General features: G+C 36.6%; 1 protein-coding gene across 1 annotated transcript; it reads left to right on the forward strand.

Annotated features, from left to right (window-relative positions):
* The first annotated feature begins 2,577 nt into the window (after positions 1-2,577).
* On the forward strand, positions 2,578-23,448 carry LOC135462182 (cytochrome b-245 heavy chain-like). The gene is made up of 17 exons (XM_064739576.1): positions 2,578-2,682; positions 4,754-5,180; positions 7,420-7,515; positions 9,015-9,125; positions 9,875-9,959; positions 10,437-10,609; positions 13,577-13,677; positions 14,109-14,189; positions 15,037-15,139; positions 15,552-15,644; positions 16,354-16,488; positions 17,632-17,753; positions 18,595-18,631; positions 19,184-19,266; positions 19,873-20,065; positions 22,092-22,216; positions 22,579-23,448. Exons 2-17 carry the CDS (start codon positions 5,136-5,138, stop codon positions 22,709-22,711), a joined length of 1,716 nt encoding a protein of 571 aa, XP_064595646.1. The 5' UTR covers positions 2,578-2,682; positions 4,754-5,135; the 3' UTR covers positions 22,712-23,448.
* The last annotated feature ends 1,057 nt before the right edge of the window (positions 23,449-24,505 follow it).

Raw genomic sequence — 24,505 nt, forward strand, 5'->3', positions numbered from 1 at the left:
CTTGGAGTAGAGGAACAGTAATACACGATGAGGTATGCAATGTCTGGTATTAACACTATTTCTACCTGTAATACACATGCTTCATACTGTACATATATAGTTACAGAAAATACATGCATCTGTTGCAATCAACTGACCAAAAAGAGTCACACAAGTGATAACTGGAAAACCCGCCTGAAACTTTTCTACACTCGTCTAAGTGTCTATGTTACTTTGTAGAGCAAAAAAGATCTGAACCGTAAATAAGTTCTGCTCTCTGCCATTATGTAGAAAGTTGTGAGAACGTCAAAACTTCTGTAACATAAGGTCTCTATTGTGTGTACTAGTTTCTTAGGCACGTACTAACACTTACCACTGGTTGCGGAGGTGACAGTATCTGGAATGAGGATGTATCCAGTCGTGTTTACCCACCGTAACATACAACAGGCTGAATGTATTAGTCAACTACACCCTATAGCTCGACGGCTCTTTATGAAATTGTATGGTCCTATTCAGTTTTCATTTAAATGTCGATACTGTATTCATTACGGTTTACCTTGGTTTACAAAAAGGTCTATGTTATCTGAGCAATTCACTTCAAAAGGGTCAAATTCCGGGTCCTGTAATGTTTTCACAAGGGCCTCCATGGCTGAGCTACAGGGTTAGCCCGCCATCACGGCGCAATGACCCAGAAGCCTCCCATCAATACGATCGTTGTCAGTTCAGGTTCAGCTCATGTTGGCTTCTTCTCCGGAAAGCGTGGGCAGATCTTCCAGCAACCTGCGGGCTCTTTCCGTTTTTCTCGCACCACAATGCTGGCCGCCGTCGTATAAGTGAAATATTCTCGATTATGGCGTAAAATACCAATGAAATAAATAAATATAATGTTTATGTAAATGCATATATGACATATATGGCTATATGACTGATCTGACTGACATGGCAGGTATACTGCATGTCCGCTTCTGAATGACACAGGAGACCAGGAAGTAATGTGTATAGATATCATAGAAAAATGAAATGTACGTGCATGACATCTTCCACACAGCAAAGTTGATCTTTCATAGGACATGGAATGACGTATAAAGATCTCTATATATGATGGCTTTTTCTCTCAGTTTCTTTTTTTTTTTATCGTAACGACTGCGCATAGAAATTGGAAATCCACTGGGCTGTCGGACAATTGCGTGACATTGTATAAAGAGGTACATTGTATAATTACCAATTATTAGAAGTTTCACAAATCCTGGGTGGAACTGAAATTACGTTTACCATTTTAAGCTTTAATTATAAGTGTAGGTGTAACTTTAACATTCTTAAGTGACACTGGAAAATACACCCGTGTAGGTGTACAACTATTCTATTCCCACTGAACATTCTAAATTATTTGAACAAGTCTGAGTTCGGTATAAAATACAATTTGATTAGGTGACTTATTTATTAAAGTCGAAGGGTGAGTCGATACAACGATTTTTTTTTTCAAATTGCGTTAGCCGAAATGTATCAATGAGTTGTCATTTTGTGCAGCACCTTCTTGGTTGGTCCCTAATTTTAATATCGTGGCTAATTTCGCTTAGTTTGACTTCTTTTTCCCTTTCAGAAATTTGGCACAATGTGATATTTTCAGTTGAGTTCTTTTCTTTTTTTCCATTAAGTATTCTTTTCGATGGTATTAGAAAAGAATAACCAATTACTTGTCCATGTTGTACTGATCTGGTGGTTTGTAGTTTTATTGTTTACTATATGGGGATAAAGATATAACAAATTTGCCCAAAAGAGCGGCATAAGAGTTATACATGTGGCTTGTAAAAATACCAGTTTGTGACTTACTACAGCTTAAAAAAAAGTCATCTCTGTTTGGAATAAGAGAACGATGTAAAATCTTAGTGTGGTGTTATGTCTGGAGGATTTGGTGCAAATGGTTGTAAGTATCACGCCCACTGGACAAAATTTTTTTAAAAAATGAGAAAACAGCAGAAATTCATTCGACAAAGTCGTGACTTATCCCGACTGACAGTTGGAGCCCACCAAAAGAGCAAAATAAAATATTACACTATATGGTGCCCTAGGATAGTATAATAACCTTCTATCCTAGGGCACCATACATTTTGTAATACTTTTTTTTAGCTCTGTTGGTCGGTTCCAAATTTCAAATGGCCCGATATCTGTGAGTAAAATCCAAGATAACATGGCCTGCTCAAGAAATTAAATTGAAATTTTTAATTGAAGTGAAACTAAGTGTACCCACAATATTATTTTCAAGAGCAACATATTCATTTTATTATGTTCAGAATGCAAGTTTGTCTGCCTGTTTATTACCTGTTATGATATGTTCGGATTTGCATTAACTCATTCAGTTTATTGAGATGTAAAGGCCTACCTTCAAGAGACTAAATAGGCCCATTAGTTAGTCTAAGAATGCACACAGCCAATTCAGACTTCAGAGCTCACATATCTTTTCAAGATGCATTATCCGTGCCTGTATTCTATTTTCAAGTTAAATCAAAGAAACTCAGAGGACGGTATATATATAGAGGGACTTATGCCGACTGATTTCCGGAGCTGTCAAGAGTTATGTCCCTTGGGCACGCTCACTAGGTGTAATGACAGGTGGGCGAGTCAGACGATTGGAAGTTAAATTTGGCAAAGTCGTGATTATTTGGCGTATCGTCACATCTGTGGTTACCAGGAGTTAAGTTTCAGGTATAACCCTGTTTGTCCTGTTTACCCTTTAGTGTGTCTCTGCCCTTTGTTTTTTTGTTGTTGGCTTTCTCCGGAAATGACATTGACAGCTGGCTCCATTCAAAATAAAGCTGAGTGAAGGAAACAAAGAGTTGGTGGAAACTCCAAAACCTCATCAGTAAACTGGTCTTCGACTATGATTTATTGTAACTGGCGTTATGTGTCATTTTTCTGACATCAGGAAGTTGACAGATTTGTCTGAAAAATGTTTTGAATTTCAGAATGTTTCATGTGCGCTTACGGTGTAGAGATGATATACTGTACGAATAGCTGACCTAAATATAGGTACATACAATAAGTTAGATAAGCTAGAATTATGAAAGCTTCAGAAGCTGTTGAGATCTGGCATAGTTTTATGATGTATATCATGTATATTTGGGATACCGGTATATATTTGAAGAAAAAGATCCCCTGGTGAGGAGAATTTACATAAGAAAAAAATAATAACACGCTTTCTTAACCTTCTACATTCTGCTATATTCCAACTGCAGTTTCAAACTTCATGTTATTTTCAAGGGATATGAATATGAATATCCACAGAGGTCTTTATATAGGATATGTGTTATTCCTTGAAAATAACATTATATAACAACTTGAGCCTGTCCAAATGTGTAATAAACACTGAATTGAATGTCAAGTTTATCAGGCCATCCTACTGGGCTAAACCTGACACTATCAAAAAGAAAAAAAAAATGTATAGGGCAAATTGGTAGGCAGTTCTTTTTCGGTTTAATGATAAAGATGGTGATTTTAAAGAAATTAACATGGGGAGAAAAATAAAGAAAACAACTCAATAAAACTTTTTTTTCGGAAAACTTGTTGCGTGGCGCTCAGCACTGAGAGGTTAGAACAAGAAAATAGGACTGCTTTGGCTTGGTGTCAGTAAGATGTGAATGGGCGGGGTGTAGTGTATGGTGTCTTCAGCATTATACTTAAGTGGTGGTAGCACATTGGCAACATGGACTTGCCACAAGAAGACATACCTAATGACTTGTGATGTTGTTGAGCATACATACATTATAGGTACATGTTGTTCTGAATGATTCCATATGTGTTGTACCCAGCCCAGTAATTTGCCAGGTTTAGACCTGTATGTCTCTTATGTACATTCTAATATTTGGCTTATGTAATCCACGATAAGTGATTAACAAATATTGATCAGAGCAAAGGTGAGAGACATCTAGGACAATGCGAAGTTAGTGTCTTTCGACTATTATTAATTGGTTTAAAGGGATAGAACCAATTAAGGCATATATGGCTGTTCCGTACCCACTTCGTAGTAATCGTCATGAGATAAAACCTGTAGGATAATTTAACATTTAATAATGTTGTTCTATAGTAATGGAGGAAAATTGGTTTTCTTGAATGTTTTCTTAGTAAGGAATGTAGATGTCTGAGTTTATTCAATCAGATTTCAGTCACTTTTTTCTTTTGACAAATGTATTAATTTTTCCCAGCTCTTGCTCATATTTATTGCTCCAATTCACAATGTATTAAAATCTGTTGCGAGTAGATATTATTATTGAGACTGCATGGGGCACTGACATAGCTTATAGAGTGTAGGAAAGACTCGGATGCAATAGCATAAGTATTTGTTAGTCATCAAAACATTTACTGTGTGCATAGTTGTACTGAGTGGCCCTAAATAGGCCTTTGTTTACACTGGGTATCAGATCTGTGTGTTGGTCGTGCAGGATATACTCCTATTACCTTATTACCATAAATTACCTAAAATTTAACTCACAAAAGTGCATTTTTAGAGGCATATTCATGTCATAAAATAGTATTTTTGGTCCTGGCACTTACAATTTTCCAGTAGAATATCATCTCATGTTCCAAGCAATCCTCAAAACACCTGTCTAAAGTCAGTACAACTCTCAGAATCAGGTAAAATGGGCAAGTTAGTCATGAATGAAATTTCATGGTCATTTAAGGTAATTGCTGGTTGTAATATCACAGATCATTGGTTAATATTTTGTACCGTAATTCAACATTTTATGAATCTAAATTTCTAGTCTCAGTCTTTTTGCAGGTATACTTATAAAGAGTATCATACTCTTTAGGCCTGCAATTGACACTGACAACCAAGAATGTTATTCTGGGTGATGTACGATGTATCCCAGGGACATACCTCACTGTCTGGAGAAGAAAAGTGGTAAAGGAAGGAAACACTATATGTGAACTGAGAGGTGATAAAAGGCTTTTGTGACAGGACAGCCAGTAGACATGGAGAATGATTCTGACTGAGTCAGATTATAGTCCATTGGCTGACTATGACACAGCATGCTTGCTCCTGAGGAGTATATCAGACCATGTAGTTGACATTTGTATGTACTAGGAAGCCTGCATGTGTCTCTCTACAGCACAGAAGCCAATCACTGTTGTGAGGTATACAAGCACGGTGGGTAACAGATATGGGAAGCTGGCTTTTAAATGAAGGGCCCAAGTGGCTTATTCTGGTAAGCTGGACTTTTTTATGGAAATAATATTCTTTTGCAGATCTTTTTTTTTTCCTTCACTTTTTATGTTTTACTATTGCACATAGTTAGTAAGTACTTTGTGGGTTTGTTAGATTGAAATTAAAAACACCAAAGTTAAACAATACTTATAAATGTACATTTAAGGTTATGTAATCATTCAAGTTGATCTGCGTGGTCAGTGTTCAGACTAAATACTACACTTAATGACCAGTAATTTTGCCCCCCAAAATGTTGCATTTTTAGAGGCAAACAAGTGTCATATGATGATACTACTGATGCTGAAACTTACATTTTACAGTAAGATATCATCCTTTCTGCCAATCAAACCTTAAAACACCTTTCCATGATTAATGTATAGAATTCTCAGAATCACGTAAAATATGTACTTTAGTCATGGGCAAAATTTTAGGTTTTTCTTTACACGTATTGTGAATTTTCTGCTAATTGTCAAATTGATGTAAATGATATAAAAACCTCCAGTTCTCAGTTAGTAAAGACAAACATTAACAAACACAAAGCAGGTTGGGAAATCAGGGATTAAGATAGTCTATCTTAATTCCAGGGGAAGTTAAGGTCACTGTTATGTAAGAGTGGAAAAACCTGTCCTCAGTGACTGGACTGGACCCCCTAAGGATAAAAAGTGGCGGCCCTTGCATGTCATACCTGTATGTCCCCTGTGCCTGTGTACAATAGGACTAGCTTATCCTAAAGCATGTAAAACTACACTGAAGTGTTTGAAATTTCACTTGTAATTTTATGAAATTAAGTTGGCAAACACGTTTGAGCAGTTAGCTGTGAAATTCGAAAGGGCACTTCATTTTAAAAGTATTTTTCTTAATCTGTGTACATGCATATTAATATATAAGAATCTGATGTTCATCGAGATACTAGGCACACCTGCCCCTTCAAAACAAACATTAAAGATTTGTAGCAGGTATATATGAATATGGTGAAAGATTCAGTCAAATGAGTTAATAAATGAATACTGATATTAGCAAGGATGTGGTGTTTGTACTCTACAGGTTGGATTCGTAAAATATTGACTGAGCTGGTGAATTCTTAGAGATGATAGCCCGTATCTTTGAGTTAAATTGTTTGCATGCATATCCAAAGCCTACCTTGAAAGTACAGTTAAATGATTCAAGGGAAAGATATATTGAATAGTGGTACAAAATTTCTCGATAGTTAGTGAAAGTGGGAGCATTTCTTACAGAAACGTGCTGAGGAAATTATTCTCGTGGTAATTACTAGAAATTACCCTCATAGATGATGAAGGAAATAATCTTGACATGTCTTGTAACTTTTTGTATGTTATTTTTTGATACATATATATATTGTCATAGATCAGTGTGTAAGTTGAATTCTCAACTTTGTCAAGTATTTACATCTTTCAGTTCGTTTCACATCAGAGGGAAATCATTAATTCACTTGTTAGATTTTACTCCTTTCAATCCCCTTAAGTATAATAAGAAGTCATATATAGCTCTGGCTGCTAATACCTCAGCCAGGAAGCAGTACCTGGTATTTGATTTTATTGTGGCAATACAGTGACATGTTACCATAATATACATGTAGACTAAACAATACACACGTAAAGACCATATAGGGAGACTTGGTCTACATGTAGGCTTCGCCTTCCGCCTAAAATATAAACTCTTCCCCATCGATTTGATGTAAAATTACCATTAGACTACCCTGATGCAAACATTATTTCTTAAGTAAACTCAGTGGAAATTTAGATGATATACCACTAGACTGATGTGTTAATATATGAATGTTCAGCAATATTCGTTTCATAAACTTACATGTGACCTGAAAAATTTAGACCTGGCAGTGTGTGTTCTGCAACCTAGAAGTTACCAAGAACTATTTGAAGCACTAAAGAAATCTAAACCCCAACCCACCGTCCTTCACCTTCATTTGTGAAAGTGAATTCCTCACACAGCACATCATTATCAGATACATGTACAATTATACATTATACATGCATTATCAAATACAATTATAAATTATACATACATTATCAAATGCAATTATACATACGTTATCAAATACCATTATACATTATCAAATACAATTATACATACATTATCAAATACCATTATACATTATCAAATACAATTATACATACATTATCAAATACAGTTTAGACAAACTAACAATAATCAATTATTATGGGTTAATGTGTAATTTTTATTTTATCGGTATATGGTTTCAGGTTGTATGGCTGACCATTGATGTTGTCATCTTTACCTTGGCATTTATTCGGTTTGATAAAAACCCCGAGTTTGAACTGCTGCGCCTCTTCACTGGGGTAAGAATCATTAATAAGGCAAACCCTTTATTCTTTTATCTTTTATTTTTTTTTATCCAGGATATCCTATTTCTTTTAGCTGTTAATCTAGATCATATTTGGCACAAATATTTTTCCAAGACCCCCCAAAAAAATTTCCTACAAATTCTCCATGTATGGCAGCCTTGACTCAAGATTGGTTATCTCCAAGGTTAAATCATGACATGGTCAACAGGCTTTCTTTATGGTGTATGAACCATGGCTATGGATGTTTAATTTTAATCGGTCTTTGGTCAAAAAGGAAGTATAAAGCTGTTAACAGGTTAATGTGGTCACATGCAAGTACATTAAATAAAACAGCTCCAAGTAGTACAGGGATCTACAGACTCTACCAATATATGCACTTAAAATTCTCTCGAGGCTCAAATTACACTTAAATATTTATTAGGTATACAATGAAAACTTTATTCATGCCGTACAGGACCTACCGTATTTAATACGGCTATGTGGGCTAGCAGTTTGGTATTACCTTTTTATTTCAAACTTCCTTGTTGCTATAAAAGACATGTAGCTACAGATCACAGCTGGATTCTCGTGGGCACTCTACGCATCCTGTACAATGTGTTCTGAAGGCATCCATATGTATTCATATTCTGGTTACATAAAGATGATGCAGTGGCATATGAAAGACCTGACAGCTGATTCTACAGGTGTCTGAATACTCTGGTTTTTTTATTGTGGCAGGTGTTGCGTTGGTGTAAGATTTATGTATCTTTTTCTGAGCTGTGACACACATTCATCATCATGCACGTGGAACATAAAAAGACGTAACCATGTTTGTGGAACTGTTAACAATTTTCAAACTTTGTGGAAAAGGAAAGGGTGTTCCCCAGAGATGTTTGAGAAGCCTGATTCATGTCAACACAGTTTTGAAAGCACTTATTGTGTTTTGATATGACAGATAAATGCGACTCTCGGCTGTGAATAGTGAATAGCAGGAGCACAGTAAGCTGTGAATAACTAATAGCTCTTCACCTTTAGCAGACAGATTCCATAACAGTTTTTGTTCTCTCCTTGTGTCATTTTAGTCACATATCACCAGTAATATATTTAATGGTTCCGTGAATCTATCAGAAATTTACTGTCTGCTGTAATTCTTCAACTGTTTTGCATGTTTGCAAGATGTTGACTTGAGCATATTCTGAAGGCATTATTCTGTGTAGACTGATAAAATTATACCTTGTTTGAAGCCGTGAGATTGGCCAATCCAACCAATGTAGTTTTGTCTCAAAAATATAAATATAAATTGGCATGAAGTGCACTGAAAGTTGCTCTTTCGCATGCGAAATGGTTGAATTCAGGTATGCCTATTGAAATGAGTCTTAATATGTCATTAAAACCTGGGACTAATATAAAAGAATGTTAGTCCCATTTCAAAAATATTATACTTTTAAAAGGAACTTTTTTTTCAAATTGAAATTCCTACAATATATTACTTTTTCTTTTGACATTATATTCAGAGTGCCTTGGCGTTTGCAAGAGCAAGTGCTGCCAGCCTGAATTACCAGTGTATGCTGATCTTATTGCCAGTCTGTCGGAATTTGATATCCTTTCTCCGTGGATCCTGTAAGGTATGAGAAATTCCAAACATTAATATGTTATTTTGATGTGAGGTATAATTTATTGAAATGTATTGGAATTCTTAGTAATGTCTTGTATATACATTCACCAAAAAAGCTCAAAAACTCACTGAAAAATCAAAGGATAAGTATATGAATAGTGTATAAAACATGAGATTTAGCAGATTTTTAATTTTTAGAGAGAGAGCTGTCATGATGTAAGCTATCAAACTACATTATGTTAGCACCTGGCTGTGGTTTTGGATCGTTACACTAGAGTTCCCTCATAATTGTAAGCGCCTAAGTTGCTCATTTAGCCTGATTCCAGAAGCTGTGATGATCTATCTTGGAAAGATGTTTTGAGGTTTCTGTGAACGTCCTGTGCCTGGTGATACTGATGATATCCTAATGGAAATTGTGATACTGATGATATCCTAATGGAAATTGTGATACTGATGATATCCTAATGGAAATTGTTAGTTTCAGAAGCAAAAGCATTATTTTATGACATTTATTTGCCACTGAAAATTGTTAGAGGATTGGCCGGATTATTGATGGAGGAAAGCAGACTGAGCAGCCAGGTGGTTATACACAATGTACCAGTCGTTGTCCTTGTGTCATGTAATTATCTTGGAACTGCTCTGTTTTGGTAAAGTGAACCTGTTAGTGATTTAAAAAAATAAGGTCTGTTTTGTGAGTATGTGCATCTACAACAATTTAGAGTATTTTTAAATATGATCATTTGGCTCCATTCTTAACAGTGCTGCAAACGGAACGTGACCCGCCAGTTTGACAAGAACCTAACCTTTCATAAGTGTGTGGCGTATGCCATCTGTTTTCACACAGGTAAGATTTGTCCAGTTTTTTTATCACTAAGGGCTTATCTGGACATGTATGCTTGCATACTGATTAGCCATGGATTGTCTGATTCGACAATTAATGTATACCATCTTATGTCATTAGGTCTGTGTAATACATTTTAATTGGTCAACAAATCTCTAATGAGGTGTTTTCATTGGACTGTATTAATTCTGTTACAATTTGTAATATATAATTTCAGTCAATCATTGACAAGAAAAAAAGAGTTGATATGTTAGAAATTTTAGGTCTCTTTTGAAAGATTATAAATACATGCAAAGTATAATATGCAATATGCAAACAATGTGACAAATTTAACAAAGATATTGTGATAGAGACATAAAAGTAGTCTACAAAAGTGTAAATTATCCTGTAGCAAACTTAGATTCTCTCCTGTTGTTTCTGCAAACACAAAAGGGAGGCCAAAACACAAGGAATGTAAATTCATTGCTTTTACCATTTCAGTTGTCCATGTTGCAGCTCATTGTTTTAACTTTGAGCTGTTTATTCTGGGCCATGACAGTCCCGATGTCAACAATACGGCACTGCTATCAGCACTCAGTAGCCTCAGGGACAGGACTTTGGAGGACGGAACAAAGAATGAGACATTCATTAATCCGATCATATCAGGCACTACAGTCAGTATTTCATTGACAGTACAATATCATGTGATGTTTTGTGAAGATAAGTTTACCCAACTGTTTGTGGGGTTTTGGTGATAATTAGCGACCCCAGATTGCTCCATTTATAAAATCGCCACCCACCTATGGATGGTCGTGGGTTTCCCCCAGGCTCTGCTTAGCAATCTCCCACCATAATGCTGGCTGCTGTCGTGTAAGTGAAATATTCTTCAGTACGGCATAAAGCATCAGTCAAATAAATAAATAAATAAATAGAGGTGTGTTCTTTGTAATCACCGTTATTCCGCAACTTTTTTGCAATCTGAGGGCAATAAAACTTACGAAGAAGTCAGGGCTGAATCCATGACAGGCAAATGGAAAGATTGAGGGTCATCCTGTTCCGGTAAGACACACATCGTGCACTGCAGGATGTCTGACAGGTGTAAACACCCATGTACCAAGAGATATAGTACAACAACACCATTGCCATGTGCTGGTGACTGTGTTTGGAAATAGATGACAAATGGGTGATCTGTAGCAGAATATGGAGATTGGTGTGCTGATGGGTGATCTGTAGCAGAATATTGTAGCAAAATACGGGGATTGGTGTGCTGATAGGTGATCTGTAGCAGAATACGGGGATTGGTGTGCTGATGGGTGATGTGTAGTAGAATACGGGGATTGGTGTGCTGATGGGTGAAATGTAGCAGAATACTGTAGCAGAATACAGGGATTTTTGTGCTGATGGCTGATCTGTAGCAGAATACGGGGATTAAGACAGACTTATTAATCAAAGATTAGATTAAACACTCATTTGTAATCTCTTAATCTGTATATAAGTAGTCCTGATGCACGCATTCACTTCTGACAGGACACTCTTCATTCTTGGACTTGTTCTTTTTTTTTCAGAAAATGGTTATAAGATGCATGTAGAAGGAAAATTTTTTGAACTGTTAATCAAAGTACAGTGAACAACATTTGTCCCTTTCTAAAATATTGATATTTAAATATTAAATTTGTGATTTTTTTTAATGATCAATACATTGTTAAGCACAAGCCTCCACTTATCGAAATTTGGCTCAATTTTACATGTTTGTTCTCGTAAGAAAATTAATTTTCACCCAGTTTGTTAGCATTAGATTAGAACATACCTGCACATATCTTCACACCATACTAATGTAGTCTCTGATGACCTAACAATAGGTTAACATTCTTTGCATGAAAATTTGGAGGAGGTTTCAATCTACTGTTAACCCAGTGTATTTAAATTAACAGTCAAGTGGTATTAATATGCAAATCACGACTTTGCTCAGTTCTAGCATAGTTTGTAGGACACTTAAAATCACAGCAAGAGACCCGATCGTGTTAAATGGATTAAACATTGTGAACATCATTATAATACACCAACCAGTACAGAATTTTATGATGTTTTTACTGAAATTGTTTGGCATAAAGGCCAAACTCATAGTCCTTATTGAAAGTCATAATCGTCACTAGGTATGTGACGATATGTAAACTTTTGAACTCTCGTCATATTGTCTAGATTTGACGGGAGATTTCACAATCAGTCTTTTATCCAAAGGGTGAGTCAGTGAAATTAAGCTCATCTGATTGGCGAGTGTTAAATTCTGTGAGCTGTCAGTTATTTGTGAGACAATTTGTCACATTTTACGGAGTTCATTAAAAATTTGACGAGGAATGGCAATAACCTTTCACTAGTGTTTAAAATTGTTGTTAATATAAAGTTGTTAATGGGCAACATATTTCACACCTGCGAACAAAATGTTCAGTCCATACACATTGAATTTATGATCGTGATTTTATGACATCTTCCCACCATAATGCTGGTCGTTGTATGAGTGCAATGTTCTTGAGTATTGCCTAAAATGACACCAATACGCTTCACACATCTGTACTAGACTATTTTAATTACGGTCGTCGGAGATAGGTGTAAGCCCAATTGCGTGGTAAAAAATATGCTCTTCATCAAGGGTTTAGCTGGTTTACCTCGTTTAGATGGTGTTGGCATAGAAAGTTTGACCTCGATTTCACTGATATGGAATCTCTTTTCATATCGACTACTGATTAATTTACAGCACATCACGATGCGAATTTGGGTGAATTTGATGAAATTGTGTAATTGATTGGATATCTGTAAGTTTAATCACACCGCTTGTAAGACATTAATTATATCTATAGGGGTCTATACTGCAAGTCTTGTAATCCTATGAGCATTATAGGGTGTATACCGGCACCACCCATCATGTATGTTGCAAAGTGATCAGTGGTATGAAAACAACGTAGTCCCCCTACTTGCGGCATGGGCTTTTATAATATAGGTTGGGGGAATCTTATAGAGTTGTGACATCATACAGCAAGATGAACTCGTCTTGCCTCCTTGCAAAATTTTTGCGGAAATACAGTAATAGCATGAGTTGAGGTTCAATTCTTGACAGTGTCGGGTTTGATTTTGAATTGTTTGGACAAGGTTTTCAGAAGAAAAAAATGTGAAATTAGCAGTAAGGGAAATGAATAGATATATTAGTTGATGCACATTATGTAGTTTTTTAATTTTGATAAATTTATGTGTTATGGTTGTTATTTTTGTTATATGCCTTTATTAATGGTTGTATTATGATACAGATTTCTGCCATTTGTATGTCAGTCTGTGTAAATTTTTTGTACTATTACTAGTTTGTCTTTATGACCACTTCACTTACGGGTTTTAAAATCTGCTCACTTTTTATCTCCACCACCCGATCAGAAAGGTATTTAAAACAGGTTGCAACCCTTTTTGTGCTGTACATGTATTAGTTTTCATGTAAGCAATTTTTTTGAAGAACCTGTTTCATCACTGATTTCGAATGATCAACACCAGGCCTTATGGCATTATCCATTTATACTCTGTCATAATGAACATATCTTGAAGTTCCAGTTGTTTTTTGGCACACATGAATAGATAAAATGCCAATGATTTCTACTCAGGAAGGTTCCCTTGAGCTGTGGAAGTTCATCTCTGGTGTGACTGGGGCTGTGATAACCCTCTGCCTCATTGTCATGGTGTCTTCAGCAACAGAGGTTATCAGGTATGTAAACATGTAGAAAAGTACGTGTTTGAAGTTGTTTCAGGGGTGGTACAAGCTGAAGAGGTACTAAGCTTGAGGGACATCAGTGTAATCATTTTCCCAAGCGAGTGATTTATCTTGACATCTTGCCCAAGGATCACAAAGCAATCTTAGACTGAAGTCAAAATTTCAAAACACTTTCAACTTCATGCTTAACAACATGAATTTAGTTATTGCACAGCAAAATTCAGCTAAAATAATGGAAAGGAACATACCAGATTTAAGGATTGAAATTTTGACTAAAGTATGTCTAAGATTACTTTATGATCCCCAGACCTTGATTGTAGTAAATAAACTTGACAAAGGTTATATAAAAGCAGCAACAAATATTCTTTCAGTATGTTCTGTTACTGTAGTAATGACCTTTTTCTCAATGTCTTTTTTGTCAACAGGCGCTCCTACTTTGAAGTGTTCTGGTTTACTCATCATTTGTTTGTCATCTTTTTCATTGGACTGGTGCTTCATGGTATTGAGTGAGTACAGTGTTTATTTGTAGTTTTAAAATTGTCATGTGATACCACTTATGAAGGACATGTAGTATCAAAGTTACTTAGTATTTGGCATTAAACGCCAAGCAAATGGATTAACCAAATGTCTGACTTACATGTACATGTCTAAATCAGTCAAAATTTGTATATTCATTTTTGTTCTAACTGACTGTATTTGGATTAAGATATGCATACTACGGTCAAAATTTGTATGTTCATTGTAATGTAAACCTATTCTTTTTGCCCTAGAATTCCCCCCAAAACAGTACAGTTTACGGGCAAATAAAGAGAATTAACTATCATTTTTGTTGCTGACACTTACATTTTAGCAGTAGGATTTTGTGCTGCCTACAGAAGAATTTCTAAACTCAATAGAATTCTCAGAATCAAGCCAAATGAGTAATTTAATAAATCAATGAGTCAAGAAACAAATTTAGATCAAATTCAGTATTCTTTCCTGTGTTCATTACTGTGGCCTGGTGGTTAGTGTACTAGCACTGCACTATACCCAGGAGCCTTGCACCATTGCAATCTCTGTGAGTTCAAGTGCGACTTATGCTGGTTTCCTCTCTGGTCTTGCATGGAGAGGTCTGCTTGCGGATGGTCATTGCTTTTTTGTGGTTTCTGCCTGGTTTCCTCCTGCCATAATGCTGGCTGCCGTCTTATAAGTGAAATATTCTTGAGTATGGTGTAAAACTCCAGTCTTATAAATAAATAAATTAATAAATACGTTGAGGTAATTAAGTTGTTGATTATTTCTGACCTGTCTGGTATTCACACCAAAATTTTCAGGTAGGAAATTAATTACATGTATACTTTCATTTTGTTGTAGAGGCATTGTTCGCTCCCAAACCAATGAGCCTGTATGTAAAGAATTTAAAAAATGGGGACAGGCTAATTGTCCACAGCCACAGTTTGGTACCCTTGGTGCAAATGTAAGGTTACTTGTCCCTTAATGGGTGATTACGAAGACAAATTTAAAGTTTATTTATTTAATTAGTGTTTTACGCCATACTCAAGAATGTTAAATTTAAAGTAAACATTAGAACTTCAACCTCTGAAGATTCAAAAGAATATTATTAAAATGGTCATTGTTGTTTTTGAACACAGTAATTAATTGGAAATGTTTGATTTCAAAGGTAGATTTTAGAGGATACTGATAATTCTTTGCATTGTTCCTTTTTTTTAAGAAAAAAAAAGTATCCAAGACCTTGTTTAAATGTCAACTATTAATTTAAAGATAAACGTATATATATAAGTGAATTTATAAAGGAAATGTAAATAAAGAAACTTAGAAAGGAACATTGGGTAACATGACTTGTGATTATACAGTGATTTGTGTTGCAGACATGGAAATGGGTAGTGGGCCCAGTTGCTATATACATTATAGAACGATTGATCCGGATCATCAGGAACTTCCAGAAAGTCACCATTACTAAGGTTTGCTGCTCTAACAAATCTGTAGGGAAAGCTCTGGGTGGCCTCTTTCATAGAGATGAAAACATATAGGGCTGGAAGTATTTATGCTGTAATTGTCTGAAAACAGTTCAGACAATTACAGTTGCATAATTGCATAATTACATAATTGCCTTTGTTGAGGTTCGTATTGGAGTATAGTCATTATCTTGAAAGACTAAATTTATTGTCCCTAGACCAAAATAATCTGGTGTTTAAAGTTCATTTAGTCTGTACTGTGGATTTGTTTTGAAGGTTGTTAAATGCCTGGTACGAAGATGAAAGTATTTTTCTTCAGACTGTCATAAATTGATTGAACCAAACATGCCAAACCAGCCAAAGTAGTTTAGGCATGCATCAGATCTAATGTTTTAATGGTCTTCTAAAAAGCTGATTAAATAACGAATTACTATATAATAAAATATGAATAGGTTAATATGCTTCATATTGGGGATTGTGTGCCAACTGAAAACCATAATTGTTGAACTTTATCAAAATATTTAAAAATATTTTAAAGGGAGATAATTCACTACACTTTTCATTAATTTACACTGTGTACAATCATCATGTTTTTGACCGGCCCAGACAGGATTTCTTTTAAATTTATATAGTAGCCAAAAAAGAAAATGTAAAAAAAGTGGAAAGAACTGTAATTCAGCTTTAGTGCATTTAATCGAGTGCTTCTGTTTTGTAGGTAATCAAGCGACCTTCAAATGTGATAGAACTTCAGATGAAGAAGGAAGGGTTCCGTTCGCAACCAGGACAGTATGTTTTCCTGAAATGTCCGCAGATATCCTGGCTGGAGTGGCATCCATTTACTCTGACTTCAGTATGTATAAATAACTTAAACTTAAATAAGCACAGATATTTATTGTTTGAATTTTGGACTGATCCATTAATGTGTGGGTTGAATTAATACATTTATTAAATTGCTTCAAGTGTCACGCTGGGGCCTCTATGGCCATGGGTGTTAGCATGCCGGCATGGCGAGAAGACCCAGGAGCCTCTCACCAGTGTGGTTGCTGTGAGTTCAAGTCCACCTCTTGCTGGTTTCCTTTCCGGTCGCCATTTTATAAGTGAAATATTCTTGAGTACAGCATAAAACACCAATCAAAATAAATTAATAAATAAATCAACTGTTAGGCTCTTGACCAGTGAGACCACAAAGTGGAATCCAGCTGACAGAGGGTTTGTCAGGTACATGTAAAGGGCAGAGAGCGGTGCTTTATATGGGGCACTCTGGTTTACTCCACCCATAAAGCCATCATCTAAATGAGTATGGCACTGAACACCAATCCTATAGATAAATTTGGAAATTATGTTGTTAAAGTTGTGGTGGAAGACAGTAAATTCATGCCCTCTTGAGATATATGAATTCGATTCAACCTAAAAACCTTGTTGTAAGTACAGCATGAAAGCAAGTCTATTAGTTATTTGTCTGCTTATCACTGGGACACTTGAGGTGCGAGAACAATCCCTGCCTTAACTGGGGAATTTACGGGGATTCCCCCATATTCATTGGGCATTGATAACAGTAAGCTGTCAATGACACTGGTGTGGCTGTTCGCATAGTCTAACATTTGTTGAAGACCATTTAATCCTGGGCATGTTGGCTTCCCCTCCAGCCGTACTTGGGAAGGTCTGACAGCACCGTGGGTTTCCCCCGAGCTCTTCCCAGTTTCCCGCCATCATAATGCTGGTTGCGGGCGTATAAGTGAAATATTCTTGAGTATGGCGTAAAACACCAATCAGATAAATAAATAAATAAATAAAAATAATCCTGGGCACTTTGATTTGGAATGGCATGTCGATTTACCTTCAGAAAAATGTTGTTTAATATTAAATACATATTTGTAAATTTTAATTATTAATATATTAATACATTACATTGAAATATATTACAATGCAGTGTTTTATTTAGGTGACTACTATTCATGATTAATATCTTGTAATTTGCTGTATTTCCCTATAGTCTCCAGATGAGGATCATGTGACAGTCCACATCCGCTGTGCGGGGGACTGGACCAGGGCTCTGGCTACTGCATGTACTGAAGGGGTTGGGGACGGAGTGCAACAAGCATCCAAACTACCCAGGTACTAGTTACTACATGTGGGAAATGGCGGGTTGTGGGCAGATATACTGTATTTCACCAAAAGCTCAACCTGAAATAATGCTGTTTTAGAACTTTTTTTTTAATTTTGATGCCAGCATTTAAGCTTTTTTAAATGCTTAATCAAACTTAAATCAGTCAGAATGTTGAAAGAAAAGAAAACTTGGCTCAGTGTGACTGTCATCCCATTGACGAGTTAGCTCACATGCTCAAATGACAATTGCGGTTTTAATTCAAGTTTGTCACATACCAGTAACTGGCAAAGGTGGGCTGGTCAAGGTGGGCCAGTCAGTTTCCTCCACCTGCAACTCTCACCATTATCCTTTATGTCAACAATTTATGATTAAGGCTTTGAACACCAATGCAATGAATAAATAAAATAAATATAACAGCAACTCCACTTTGTATGAAGAAAATTCTTGTTTACATCTACATCACAGATGTTGACGAAAGTCTGTTTATAGATCTCCAAAATATATACACTGTATTCTACATACACAGATGTCATATTGAAGCATATTCTGAAGGCATTGTTCTGTGTAGACTGAATAAATTAAACTTTTTGTGAAGCCCTGAAACTGCCCAATCCAACCAGTTTTGTCTCCAAAATCAAATTAAAATGTGTTTAAATTGCCCTGAAAGTTACTCTTTCACATGCAGAAAGGTTGAGGAATTAGGGTAAATGTGTATTTCCTGAATAAACTTAGAGAGGTAGTGTGTCATCTGTGCATATAGGCATGTAGCCCAATCTTTACTTTCAGTGCTTTCAAAAAGAATGTTTGGGACAAAGTATTATGAGCACATTATTTTCTTTTGCCTTGCAGTATTGCTATTGATGGGCCTTTTGGAACAGCCGCTGAGGTGAGATTTTTTTTTTTTTTTAAAGAAATTTAAAATTTTCCATTCAAACCTGAGACTGCTGTTCATAAAAATGAAGCATGTTTTATTTAAAGTACTTACTTTTGGGGATTATGTTCTTAGGTTTGTGTCATTCTGATAAAGAAAAGTTTACATTTGCAGTTGTTTATCCAAAGAATCCAAGTTGTCCTATCTATCTAAAAAAATGACTTTTATTCTGTGACTATATCTCAAGTTACCTGGACTAGTGTGTATGTGAAAGTAACTACATCTGGTGGACGTGCTTATTATTGGTCTTGTAGTAGGTTGATCCATTTACGACTCTGTATTTTCCGCTGAATGAGACAACCAGTACGTTTGTCATGATTCTCATGTATAATATTCAAAAAGGCTAGCTTTGATTGTTTCTATCAGTTGGTTTACCAGTATTTGTATCATCAGATTTTTAACGTGTGGCAGAATTAAACAAAATTGCTGCTTTCTATGTGGCAGTGAACATTTTACTTTTCATTTTCTTGACTCTTGTGCTCATAATACTTTGTCTCTGTATTCCAGGATATATTCCGTTATCAGGTGGATGTGATGGTGGCAGCAGGTATTGGGGTCACGCCTTTTGCCTCAGTCCTGAAACATATCTGGTAAGCATTCTGCAGGGAAAAAGCTGTTACTGATGAATGCTAGTAATCTTTTGAGGTAGGGATTGTGCTCTGATGGCACAACAATGGATAGGAAGCCTTACACAATTATTAAAGCAACCTGAGGATGGTCGTGGGTTTTCGCCAGGCTCTGCCCGTGAAAAGTGAAATATTCTTGAGTATGGCATAAAACACCAATCAAGTAAATAAATGAATCAGTATTTGAAGAACATTATGATTTGTCATCGCAAGAGTACAGTACATTTTTACAGTAGCTGTGGAGAGCAGGCAGATCTTGATATTCCAATCTTCAGCTTGCAGCAGTTGTTTTATTGTACTATTTATGTGATTGGTGTTTTACGCCATACTCAAGAACATTTCACTTATACGATGCTGGCACTTCAAATCACAGCGGCCACATTGATGAGTGGCTCCTGGGTCATTGTGCCACACTGGCATGTAAACTACCTCAGCCATAAATGTTCACGTTTTAGAGTGCTATATAATGGTCGTTTTACAGAAGAAATCGTTGGGTGCAACATTGCAAATTTCTGAACCCAATGTGGTGGGATAATTTTGTCATGTTGTGTTATTTTGTTGTAAATTCAGGTACAAATATTGTGATCCATCCCATGAGATGAAGCTGAGGAAGGTGTATTTCTACTGGATCTGTCCGGACCCCATGGCATTTGAGTGGATACAGGATCTCCTGCAGTCACTGGAGGTGCAGATGGCAGAACAGGGGAAGACTGGCTTCCTTATCTACAACATCTACCTGACCAGAGGCTGGGACAAGGACCAGGTAAGGATCAGAGCAAGGTGTAGTGCTTCCTTATCTACAACATCTACCTGACCAGAGGCTGGGACAAGGACCAGGTAAGGATCAAAGCAAGGTTTAATGCTTCCTTATCTACAACATGTACCTGACCAGAGGCTGGGACAAGGACCAGGTAAGGATCAAAGCAAGGTGTAATGCTTCCTTATCTACAACATCTACCTGACCAGAGGCTGGGACAAGGACCAGGTAAGGATCAAAGCAAGGTGTAGTGCTTCCTTATCTACAACATGTACATGACCAGAGGCTGGGACAAGGACCAGGTAAGGATCAGAGCAAGGTGTAGTGCTTCCTTATCTACAACATCTACCTGACCAGAGGCTGGGACAAGGACCAGGTAAGGATCAAAGCAAGGTTTAATGCTTCCTTATCTACAACATGTACCTGACCAGAGGCTGGGACAAGGACCAGGTAAGGATCAAAGCAAGGTGTAGTGCTTCCTTATCTACAACATGTACATGACCAGAGGCTGGGACAAGGACCGGGTAAGGATCAGAGCAAGGTGTAATGCTTTCTTATCTACAATATCTATCTGACCAGAGGCTGGGACAAGGACCAGGTAAGGATCAAAGCAAGGTGTAGTGCTTCCTTATCTACAACATCTATCTGACCAGAGGCTGGGACAAGGAAAAGGTAAGGATCAAAGCGAGGTGTAGTGCTTCCTTATCTACAAAATCTATCTGACCAGAGGCTGGGACAAGGACCAGGTAAGGATCAGAGCAAGGTGTAATGCTTCCTTATCTACAACATCTATCTGACCAGAGGCTGGGACAAGGACCAGGTAAGGATCAAAGCAAGGTGTAGTGCTTCCTTATCTACAACATCTATCTGACCAGAGGCTGGGACAAGGACCAGGTAAGGGTCAAAGCAAGGTGTAATGCTTCCTTATCTACAACATCTACCTGACCAGGGGCTGGGACAAGGACCAGGTAAGGATCAAAGCAAGGTGTAATGCTTCCTTATCTACAACATCTACCTGACCAGAGGCTGGGACAAGGACCAGGTAAGGATCAAAGCAAGGTGTAATGCTTCCTTATCTACAACATGTACATGAACAAAGGGTGGGACAAGGACCAGGTAAGGATCAGAGCAAGGTGTAATGCTTCCTTATCTACAACATCTACCTGACCAGAGGCTGGGACAAGGACCAGGTAAGGATCAGAGCAAGGTGTAATGCTTCCTTATCTACAACATGTACCTGACCAGAGGCTGGGACAAGGACCAGGTAAGGGTCAAAGCAAGGTGTAATGCTTCCTTATCTACAACATGTACCTGACCAGAGGCTGGGACAAGGACCAGGTAAGGATCAGAGCAAGGTTTAATGCTTCCTTATCTACAACATCTACGTGACCAGAGGCTGGGACAAGGACCAGGTAAGGATCAAAGCAAGATTTAATGCTTCCTTATCTTCAACATGTACCTGCCCAGAGATTGGAACAAGGACCAGGTAAGGGCCATAACGTGGGATAATGCATCTGTATGACCAGAAGCTGGAACAAAGACCAGATAAAGGCCAAAACACTTCCTTATCTCCAACATTTACCTGACCAAAGGCTGGAGCAAGAACTAGGAAGGGCCAAAGCAGGGTGTAACACTTCCTTATGAAGTCCAAATAAGACATATTCATCCATTCAAAGGAAAATGCTAAGTTATGTGTGCACAAAGATTGATTTAGATTTCATAGTTCATATTAATGAAGATTTCCTTGTGCGTTGCATGATTTTGAATAAGGTCTATAAACTATGATCCATGTGTACTTGTGCGCATATAGCTTAACATCGTGTTCTTCCCTGAATAGATGAATAAATTTACACTGCACACATTTGAAGACAACTCTCCATGTTAAGTTGTAAAGCAGGAGATGAGGAAGATATGAAAATGGATGTGAAAAATAAGAGGGCTTATTTAACATGTAGTGGACATTTACAAGTGACGTGACACAGTTATAATTTTCTAAACTCTGACACCTGTGCCTTTGCTTCTGTTTGTCCAGGCTGCACATGTAGCACTCAGGCATGAGGAGGAACATGATCCTATCACAGGGCTTCAACAGAAAACTTACTTCGGGCGCCCAAACTGGGATCAGGTGTTTGCGTCATTAGCACAAGAGCACACTGGGTAAGAACGAAACTTTTTTGTGACACGTTCCACACCAAAAATCTCAAACTTCAGTTGTAGATTTAAAACATTTAATTTCCAGGAAATATTCATTTATTGAATCACATTCTCATGTTGTTTGATTCTAGCAATAACTGCTCATTTGTACACAACACTATCAAACAAAATCAAAGCGTCTTTCCAAAAAAAAACTGAATAGTGGTTTACAATCAATTCATCTTGTGCAGGACAATCTACAAATTATACAAGATTTGGTTTTTGGATTGCCTGACAAAAATAAAAAAGAAACCCCAGAGAATTACTGTTGTGGGTTTGTGGCCCATGATTATAAATTGCTCAAAGGTCACCATATTTTTTTACAGGACCAGTGTTGGAGTATTTTTCTGTGGCCCTAAAGTCCTGTCTAACACCTTACACACCATGTGTAACAAGTATTCATCTGCGGATCCCACAGGGGCGGCCACGCGCTTCTTTTACAACAAGGAAAACTTCTGATTACCTCATAGATATGCCTGTTTTGGTTATATTGGTTGTATTGAAAAACATGTTTGTTATTTTGAAAAACTTCTATTAGGAGACTGTCTTCAAAAATAAACGTTTGTTATGTTGAAATTGAATTTCATTCTTTATTTGGAAACACATTTGTTGTATAGAAGAACGTTTTTATTATTTTGAAAAATATATTTGTTACCCAACACTAAATGCATATTGCAGATGTGGGAACTGCATGTAGCAAGTGTTCTATGGGATTGTGATATAATCAGGCTTTTGTAATGAGACCCTAGAGAAGCTCCAAATCCAGACAATAAATCCCAGGTACATTTATACTACATTTACATACATCTTCTGAACATATTATTTTCCATTATATTATGACTGCCACACCTAATAGAGGGCAGTGGTTACTTTTCATTAACATCAGTGTGACAGAGCAGATGCATATTAAACCTTGGTCTCAATGGAAAAGAGGACAAGCTAAAATTAACTCAATTTACACTAAGTGTACTGAATTCTCCTACAAGAATTCTGGTGCCAGTCATCCCAATAAATTAACAGAAATTGTTAGCAGGCCTAATTATGAGTTTTATTTGAAAAAGAAAGGCCATGCAGCAATCAAGTAATTTATTTTATTGGTGTCTCAATCTTAAGATGTGTCTTATTTGTCTAGGTTATGATATATGACCCACCCTGAGAGATGTACACACTTGACACAAAGCTGGATTTCTAAATGATTATTAAATTATTATTATTAAAAATTAAATTATCATTAATTAAACCTTTTGGTAAGTTAGCGTATATTTCAGGCCTAACTGATGACTAAATCTAGCAGAGTTAAAATCAGCGGGATGATGTTGACATTAACTAAGCAATGTTTATTTTATAGTATATTTGTGTGCATTCTACTGGCAATACTTTTGCAATGAAACAATGTGCCTTAATTTATCATTGTGCCATAACGTTGTGAATTTACCTACAAGCTGTGTTATATTTCCATGTGATCTTTGTATATAGAGTCTCTCATTAACCACCAGCTGGAGATTAGAACATTATTTATACAGTCTTGTCTACAAAATGTAGATAAATACATGCGCAACTCACTATGTGTCTAAACATATTTAGATATGAAGAAGTTTTCTTTATGTTTTATGAGATGAGATTCTTGTGTTAATGGTACCAGTACTGAATGTTTTAAATGAATTGTGCTCCTTTGTTCATGCACATTAACCATAGCTATTTTCACTTTTAGATTTAGCAGCAGAAGGATTTGTCAGTGATTGGCTGAGCTAGATAGGATATTGCCACTATGTGTCACAACTGAATGCACACTTATAATATAATTTCTACCCTGCTGTAAGATACATCAGCTACTTGCTGTGGGTAGAAAAATCACAGATCTTGAGGTGCCAAAAAGGTGAATAACCTTCGTTCTCAGGCAGATGTGTCAGTTTTATTGGAAGGTTTTCACATCTTTTTTATGTAAAAGGTAACAGAGCACAATTTTTCAACCTTGTACAAAGAAATGTTGCATCACCAAAAGATCTGTACATTTAGAGACCTGCAGATGGAGGAATAGCTCAAGCCTTTGTGAATTGTCTCAGCACTGCAAGAAAGCTGCATTAAATGTATACTGGTATTAGAATTCAATTCAGGAATTGCACTGAGTAGTTGGTATCCTATTTTTGAAATACCTGCAATTTTTTTTAGTTACAGCAAACTCTGTTGAGATATAAAAAGAATTTAAAATGTGGTTTTCATAAAAAGTTAATTTTCCTAGAGCTCCTGTGTGAG

The sequence above is a fragment of the Liolophura sinensis genome, chromosome 1 (assembly GCF_032854445.1).
Source record: "Liolophura sinensis isolate JHLJ2023 chromosome 1, CUHK_Ljap_v2, whole genome shotgun sequence".
Taxonomy (NCBI): Eukaryota; Metazoa; Mollusca; class Polyplacophora; order Chitonida; family Chitonidae; genus Liolophura; species Liolophura sinensis.